This window comes from Etheostoma cragini, chromosome 17 (genome assembly GCF_013103735.1).
Source record: "Etheostoma cragini isolate CJK2018 chromosome 17, CSU_Ecrag_1.0, whole genome shotgun sequence".
In the NCBI taxonomy this organism is placed as follows: Eukaryota; Metazoa; Chordata; class Actinopteri; order Perciformes; family Percidae; genus Etheostoma; species Etheostoma cragini.
Window position 1 is genome coordinate 16797852 of NC_048423.1, and position 7981 is coordinate 16805832.

The window sequence follows — 7981 nt, forward strand, 5'->3', positions numbered from 1 at the left end:
CCTGTCTTTTTTTAAGGACCACGTTAGGTGTATATTGTATAATTATTTTTTATTTTATCTAGTCATTTGTGCAGCTTCACATAGGTTTCTTCCTGCTTTAGATGCCCCTGAACGCACCATACTAACTAAGAAATGGACATAAATGACAAGATGGAGTCATATTTCTTCAAATATTTATATATATTTATAATATACTCATAACTTGGTTTGTCCATTCATACAACAATGCACATATATACACACAAAAACATGTAAAACATGTCCTTTCAGAACCTCAGTCCATGATGCCATCAGCCCAGAGGTATAATGACATAATTTCGGCAACTCAAAGACAGTGAGCTTAAATAATGCATAGCTTAAATTTCCAACAAAAATTCATATTTCCTTCTATGTCAGAAAGCACAAAAAACATAGCCAATTATCACGTTTTCCTCTGGTCTTTCTCCACTTTTCCAACAAAAAAAGGGGGGGGGGGATTCATACAATTCAATACAATGTGGTTGTTCTAGAGGAAAAAGAAAAGGTTGTGGTTCTTATAGACATACTTTTATAAATTTGCAGGCATGAAACACAGTAAACATACACGTTACATCATGTATTGTACAGGCCTGATGCCGCACACAACAAGGACGGGCAGAAAAGAAAAAAATATATCAAGAGAACACATAAGGAATGAGGACCTGATATAAGAATATTCCCTTTCTCGTAAACAAGTCAAACACCAAGTGTGAAATTTAGGACATCATTTTTCATCTCAGAAGACTCACTGCAGTCAACCCAAAGGCAAGACTATTTTTCTTTCACAACAGGTTTTAAAACCCATATTGAACATGATACAAATGACCTATTGCATGTCTGATATTGCTTTCTGGATTAGATTTATTAGTGGAATTTATTCAAAGCTCAGTTCATGTTAAGACCACAGATCATTGGCTCTCCTTGAATTAAACGGTAGCTGATAAAAAAAAGTGCTTTGACTACTGTTTCACACATACCAACAGACAAACTCAAAGTGCCGTACAGTAGGTTAAGTGGGAATGTAAAGAATAGCTGCATGAATCAATGGGTGGGTTAAGGAGAGAAACGTTTGGTCAGTTGTTTCCCGGACTGATCAGTGTAGTGTGTAAGATTCTGAAAACAGCTGTAAACCTTATCAGTGCAGGAAACGCTAACTGCTCTAACCTCAGTCTGCTGGACATGATGCTCTTCACCACGCCCTCCCACCTACTACACCCTTTTTTGTACTGCTGCACAGGTACTAAGCATGCCTCGTACATCAGTGAGTGGGCATTCAAGAGATTCCTCTCTGCTTCCTCTCAAGCTTCATGCATCTAATGCCGTTTGTTAATTGCTTATCTCAGAATTTGAGCAAACTATATTAAGTAGTGAAAAGGTTTTAGTGCATTTGAGCGGCAAACAATTTAAGAATGAATGAATGAAGAAGTTAATGTCAACATTTCTCAATGCATTAAGGGCAGGTTCCAAGGCAGGCTTTAAATAAAGGAGCATTATGACAGTATGCGTCACATACATACAGTCATGGTCAGAATCATTCTAGCATGCAAAAGCAGGACAGAACAACAGGCAACACAAGGGACAATTCATCCTAACGTCCCCCCCATCCCTCCACTGAGCTCAGATACAAAGTGATGCAGGGCCGTGACACTCCTGTTCAGACTTGAGTGGAGCAGACAGCCCAGCAGAGCGGCGTCTCACTCCCACAGAGCGGGACGTCTCCCGGTGACGGACGCGAGGAGGGGCTCCCTCCCTGCTAGCTACTGCAGCGTCAGCAGGACACACTTGCTGAGCTCCGGCAGCAGGCTGTCAGACGGCGCACTGCGGGAGAGACGGGGGTCTTCACACTTTTGGGTCCGGCTTTGGCCAGACGATAGCAGCTTACCAGGAAACAGCTAAATCAACATCAGGCAAGGAAAGACTCAAGAGCAAGAAACTAAATAATAAAAGACTTTTTCAAACCAAACACACTCTCAGAAATGCATTTAGTATAAAGTGTCTGTTGCAGCCTCGGACAAATATGAATCCTTCCCTCCCAACATTCCACTTCAGTCTGTTTATAAATATATAGAATACTATTTTAATAATCATGTCTTGATGCTGGGAGCGGATGTGATGTGTGAGTTTGCTCAGCTGGGGATGGCTTTATTTAAAAGTTAGGGAGGTTTCAGGGAGGTGGAGGCCATGCTGACCCGTCCTCCTCCCCGTCAGTGCAGAGAGGAGGAAGGAGGAGGAGGAGGCTGTAGAGGAGGAGATGGTAGTAAACATCAGACACACAGTCAGCCCGCGGCGTAGCTGCTCAGGAAGGAGTAGAACATGGGCAGCTTCATGCGCTGCTGGTCCCGCCGACACCACGCCATCACTGTGCCCTCGCTGTTGGCTGTGTAGAGGTGGTGGCCGTCACACGAGTATGTCAGGCTGGGGCGCGCAGGAGAGGACCGTGTCATCAGTGTTCCCCACAGAAATGCACACATATTTACAATGGTGGCAAGTGGCATCACATAAAACAAACAATAACATGGTTGCAGCGCTGATAACATACCTGATGATGGGTTTGCTGGACTTGGAAAAGGTGATCTCTCTCACTGGTTTTAAATCCCAGGTGCTCCACAACCTGAAAATATTTCAGACATGAAAAATAAAACATCAGCGTGAATAATCCAATGTCCTGAAAGGAAAAGAAAGCCCATAAAAACATGAAAAAAAGAAAAAAGAAAAAAAAGTTCCTGCTCACCTGACGACGCCATTCTCCAGCCCGCCGGCGATGACGTTGACGGACACGCCCTCTGGCTGGTTGGAGAACGCCACGGAGCAGATGATCTCTCTGCAGTGGACGTGACCGATTAGGTCCCCGTTCACCGTCCACAGGCGCAGGTCGCTGCCTCCGCCCACTGGATACACAGAATCAAGTGTCATTCAGTACATCACATCAACATTGTGTCAGTCTGGGAAAGCGATATGATAAAGTGCGAGCGGTCGTCACCTGAGTCACAAACTGTTGCGATGTCCCCCGTGGTCTCGCTGGCAGACACTGCAGTCACTGGGCTTTTGTGGCCTGCGAGGCTTTGAACATAACAGAGCCTAAAGAAACACAGAGTTAGACTACTCACACAGACACAGGCGCACACGCACGCCCACGAACACGCAAACACACAGACACACACACACACACCTATTGAGGTCCCAGAGGATACAGGTGCCATCTCTGCTGACGCTGATCAGGATGCTGTAGGGTTTGCAGACAAACAGGCTGGTGACCTCCCCCGTGTGTCCGTACAGGTGAGTCTGAGATTCCACCTCCATCTCTGACGGCTATACAGAGGGGACATACAGATCTGAATAATTAGCATTCAATGGTAGCATGGATGGGACAGCTCCTAAATCGTTTCCTATAAAATTCCATTAATGAAACTCAAACAGGCTTTTCTGAACAGCACAAATCAATTGCTACTGAAACACCCTTGAGAGACAGAGAAAACCTAGATGCCTATTGGTGGGGACCGATGAAAGTCTGAAAGCCTCTCTGATGACTGAACTCCCAGACCTCTAATCCCACTTGTAGGCTCGGTGGAAATGTGTTTCAAGGGTAACTGTGATGTGACTAATGAAGCTGAGCGTTTGCACACGGTGAGATGGTCTAAAGAGGGGTAGGGGTAATGGGAGGTGGGTGGGTGGATTGGGTGCTGATGTGGAGGCGGAAGGTTAGAGGGGGACGTCGCCATGGAAACCCACCGCGGTGCTGGTGAAGCGGTTGCTGTAGGCGGTGATGACTCCACACTGGCTGCCTGTAAATAGCTGGCAGCCATCAGGCACCCAGGCGCAGCTGGTCACCTGAAGAAGAGAGAGACAGACGGTTGGACAGAGGAAACCTGACAGCTTATAGACAATCCTCAGTGTAAGGTTGTGTAACACTGACGGGAGACCAGTAATTCCTTTCACAAACAGGTGCTCCTGTTTTTTATCTTGTTTTTTGTTCTGTTTTTGCGAGTTTAATTCATGTTTACCTGGTGAAGTTGTGAACACTGAATGAAGTTGATGGGTGGTTCGCTCTGCTTGCTCTTCAGCCTCAATATGTTGTCTCCGTAGCCCCAGCTCAAGATGGCCGACCACTGGATGTCCGTGCTGTGCATGCTCCGAACACCTACAGGGTAGAGAACATAAAGTAAATGGAGTCAGCAGGACATTGTGCAAACCATTCTGTACATCTAGGTTGACTTGTGAGTGACTGGTGGGGTTCCTACCCTGCTCCTTGCTGTAAATCATCATAAGGCAGAACTTGCGGGACAGCCCACAGATGGCTCGCGTTGGCAGAGCCAGCAGGGATCCAAACCTCTCCCCGTGCGGCTGGCTGAAACACACCACTGGGTCTGGAGCAGAGGGTGAGCCCACATACTCACCCCACTTCAGACCTTTGATCCATGGCAGTGGGCTCTGCGGGGGGAGGAAAAAGAAATGTCCAGGTGAGCAGCAGATCATTTCATGGACGATGAATTAAGTTCTTACTCAGCGCACAGCGGGCGGTCAGAGTCACTACCACCACAGAGTAGATTACCGGGCAGACTATTTCCTTGGCTTGATCTCTGGTTTCTCTGAAGGCCAGCTGCACCAGGAGACCCATGGCTGCCGGCAGCTCTCCCTCCATCATGAGTTTGGGGCCGGCCCTGCTGACATGAGAGGCGTTGAAGAGCTGCCTGGGTGTCTGTCCGTATGTCTTGATCATCGTCTCCAGGGCCCGTCGCTGCACCGGGTCTTCTACTGCCGAAACGTCCATGCCAAAATAGGTCTGTGAAAAATGACATGAAAGCTTTTAGAAGAAACAACTTTCCCAATAATTTCTATCAAACTTAAAATAGGTAGCTGCTTACAGCTGGGTGGAAGACATTGATGGCGTGGACAGCTGCTTTGCCTTTCTGCTTGAGCCCAAACACCAGGTCGATCCACTGGCACAATGTCTGGGAGACTTGGTCCGACTCCAGCGCTTGCCGGTGGATCAGGATAAACAGACGTGGGTCGTTGCGGGCCCAGGGTGGCAAATTCACATGATTCACCCTCTCACCATTTTGACGAATACCAAAATCAAAACCTGTAAAGGCAAGAAATTATGTTTTGTATGTATGTTTTTATGTATTATTAATGTTATGTTTTTTTCTTTTACACATATGAGGATATGAAAAATGTATGCTGCATTAAATGATAGGAGTACAGATTAAAAAGTATGAAATGCAGTGATAAATAATTACCCTCTCTGTTGACCAAGAATTCTGGGAGGTAGAAAAACTCTGGGATGAGCTCTTTCACATCAGTCATAGACTCGTAGGAGGACAGGCGCCATGTGGTGTTCATGGAGTGAAACGTCCGGTCCGGGATATCAAAGCTCTGGTCTGATTAAGGCCAAAGACAATCTAATTACAGATTCAACTCACTGATTGAAAAGATCCCCTTTCATGACCTTAGACACCACGATTACTGAATACACTCACGATCACACAAAAAGCTCCTCGGAGGATCAGAGGAGAGAGACAGATGAATGAAAAAATCCATTAACAAGAAAAGAATAAATAGAAAAGAGAAGAGGAAGGGCGGGGAGTTGACCAGAGAACTGCATAAAGAACGTGCTGCTCAGTCAGATCTGAGATCTGGACGTTTCAACATTTCAGTACTAAAAGCCTTGGCATCATCCAAGATGGAGCTGTCAATGTAAAGCAGACAGGCGGCACTCGATGCTGCTAAATGCTTTTTGGAGATATATGAAAACGATCTGCTGTTAAAGAGCCCTGGCCTGTCAGTCAGTTAACATTTACAATACTTGTTGAAAATAAAGATACTGTTAAAGACAACGCAGCTGGAGAGCAATTTTCTTCCTTAACTTTGAGTTCAACTTAATGTGTGACTCACCCTGGTATGCGAGGAACATCTTGGTGAAAGGAGGCATTCGGACCAAGAAGTGCAGCACGGTGCCGCTGTTGGAGTAGTGTGAGCCGTAGTGATAAGGCAGGACAGGAGGCATGGGGTCATCCTCACGAATGCCCTTCTTGTACTCTTCCTCAAGGTACTGCACAACAAACACACATCTGTTTTTTTACTGGAACATCCAATAGACTCAACAAATATATGTTAAAATGAACAACAGTCCTTACCTTGTAATTATCCACGTAGCGATCTTCTTTCTCTTTTGACTGGACTGCAATGGGTTTGATTAAATTCCTGCATGACAACGAAATGTAAGCATAGCAGTAATGAACTCTGACAAATAAATTGTCCAATTGTGTGCACACAAGGGAGTGGAAGGGATGAGGAGGAGGGAGGGTCAAGCTAGTCTTGTTGTGTTTGAAAATACTTCGAACGTCAACAAGAAGTAACATCAGCCGACATCGCTTAGAGCACCTTTAAACACCAGTCTCCTGGGTGAATGCCTGCGTTTGTCTAAAAGTGGCGACCATATTTTAAGAGGCATTGTTTGTCACCCAGTTTATCAAATAAATAAATACCCTAATATGTCAATTTACTTCACCTGCCTTGATTTATAGAAAAATGGCTCTGGCATAAACAAGAGGACTCCTTATTAGGAATATTTGAGAGCTGTATATTATTTTAAGACCTACAATCTGATGCATCATTGACAAGAGGCGGTACAGTACATTTACAAATACTTTATACGGGTGCCTAAAACTAATCTTCATAACATTCTATAATCTGATTTTCTAAATCATTTACCTCAAATGCCTTTCCAAATATTTTAACAGAGCTTCTATCTAGCACTGACCTGTAGATGTTTGGGTCTTGCAGGTCGATTGACTCACTGGTGTAATCTCGCAGAATAAAGGGGAACACCGGGTACTGCATGAGGTCGTTGAAGGAGCGGCCCGCGTGCTTGTTGAGATGCGTGAGGTACTCAAAGTTAGAGATCTGACCCGAGCCCCACAGCTGAGTGAGCGCTGTGATGTTTCCGTGCTCCAGCAGGTTGGGCAGATCAGAGGTCAGGATGTTGTGGTAGACGTCGTCACGGAACTAAGGCAAGAACAAAGAGAACCATAGGAGGAAAAATGTACTAATGTAAAGTGACACATTTGTTTGCTTTCATGACTCTGCTGTCAACTGTCAAAAATTACACGCATAAAACAACAGAGTCTGCAGCCATGCTAGCGGCTTTGTGAGGTTGTACTCAGAAACAGCAGGGTCGTAGCTAAATGCTAACGTCAGCATGTCAAGCACAGGGAACTATAGTTCTGCGTGTGTATCTAGGAAAGGTTTTTGAGAGTCCACAGGTACAGTGGTGTGAAAAAGTGTTTGCCCCCTTCCTCATTTCCTGTTCCTTTGCATGTTTGTCTAACTTAAGTGTTTTGGAACATCAAACCAATTTAAACAATGGTCAAGGACAACACAAGTAAACACAAAATGCAATTTGTAAATGAAGGTGTTTATTATTAAAGGTGAAAAAAAATCCAAACCATCATGGCCCTGTGTGAAAAAGTGATTGCCCCCTAAACCTAATAACTGGTTGGGCCACCCTTAGCAGCAACAACTGCAACCAAGCGTTTGCGATAACGTGCAATGAGGCTTTTACAGCGTCCTGGAGGAATTTTGGCCCACTCATCTTTGCAGAATTGTCCTAATTCAGTTACATTAGAGGGTTTTCGAGCATGAACAGCCTTTTTAAGGTCATACCACAACATCTCAATAGGATTCAGGTCAGGACTTAGGACTCCAAAGTCTTCATTTAGTTTTTCTTCAGCCATTCGGTGGTGGACTTGCTGGTGTGTTTAGGATCATTGTCCTGCTGCAGAACCCAAGTTAGTTTCAGCTTGAGTACACGAACAGATGGTCGGACATTCTCCTTCAGGATCTCTTGGTAGACGGCACAATTCATACTTCCTTTTATCACGGCAATTCTTCCAGGTCCTGAAGCAGCAAAACAGCCCCAGACCATCACACTACCACCACCATATTTTACTGTTGGTATAATGTT

General features: G+C 45.0%; 1 protein-coding gene across 9 annotated transcripts in view; it reads right to left on the reverse strand.

Moving 5' to 3' along the window:
- Positions 1-562: 562 nt before the first annotated feature.
- Positions 563-7981, reverse strand: part of lyst (lysosomal trafficking regulator) — a 64677-nt gene continuing 57258 nt past the window's right edge. For all 9 annotated transcript variants that reach the window (XM_034897697.1, XM_034897696.1, XM_034897692.1 and 6 more), the window contains 14 exons: positions 6779-7023; positions 6153-6219; positions 5911-6067; positions 5256-5396; positions 4881-5098; positions 4568-4798; positions 4257-4446; positions 4020-4156; positions 3748-3846; positions 3188-3327; positions 2999-3096; positions 2750-2906; positions 2558-2629; positions 563-2433 (listed from right to left, as the gene is read on the reverse strand). In XM_034897697.1, coding sequence (XP_034753588.1) covers positions 2295-2433; positions 2558-2629; positions 2750-2906; positions 2999-3096; positions 3188-3327; positions 3748-3846; positions 4020-4156; positions 4257-4446; positions 4568-4798; positions 4881-5098; positions 5256-5396; positions 5911-6067; positions 6153-6219; positions 6779-7023 — 2091 coding nt within the window. In that variant the 3' untranslated portion in view covers positions 563-2294. The remainder of the gene's footprint in view (positions 2434-2557; positions 2630-2749; positions 2907-2998; positions 3097-3187; positions 3328-3747; positions 3847-4019; positions 4157-4256; positions 4447-4567; positions 4799-4880; positions 5099-5255; positions 5397-5910; positions 6068-6152; positions 6220-6778; positions 7024-7981) is intronic.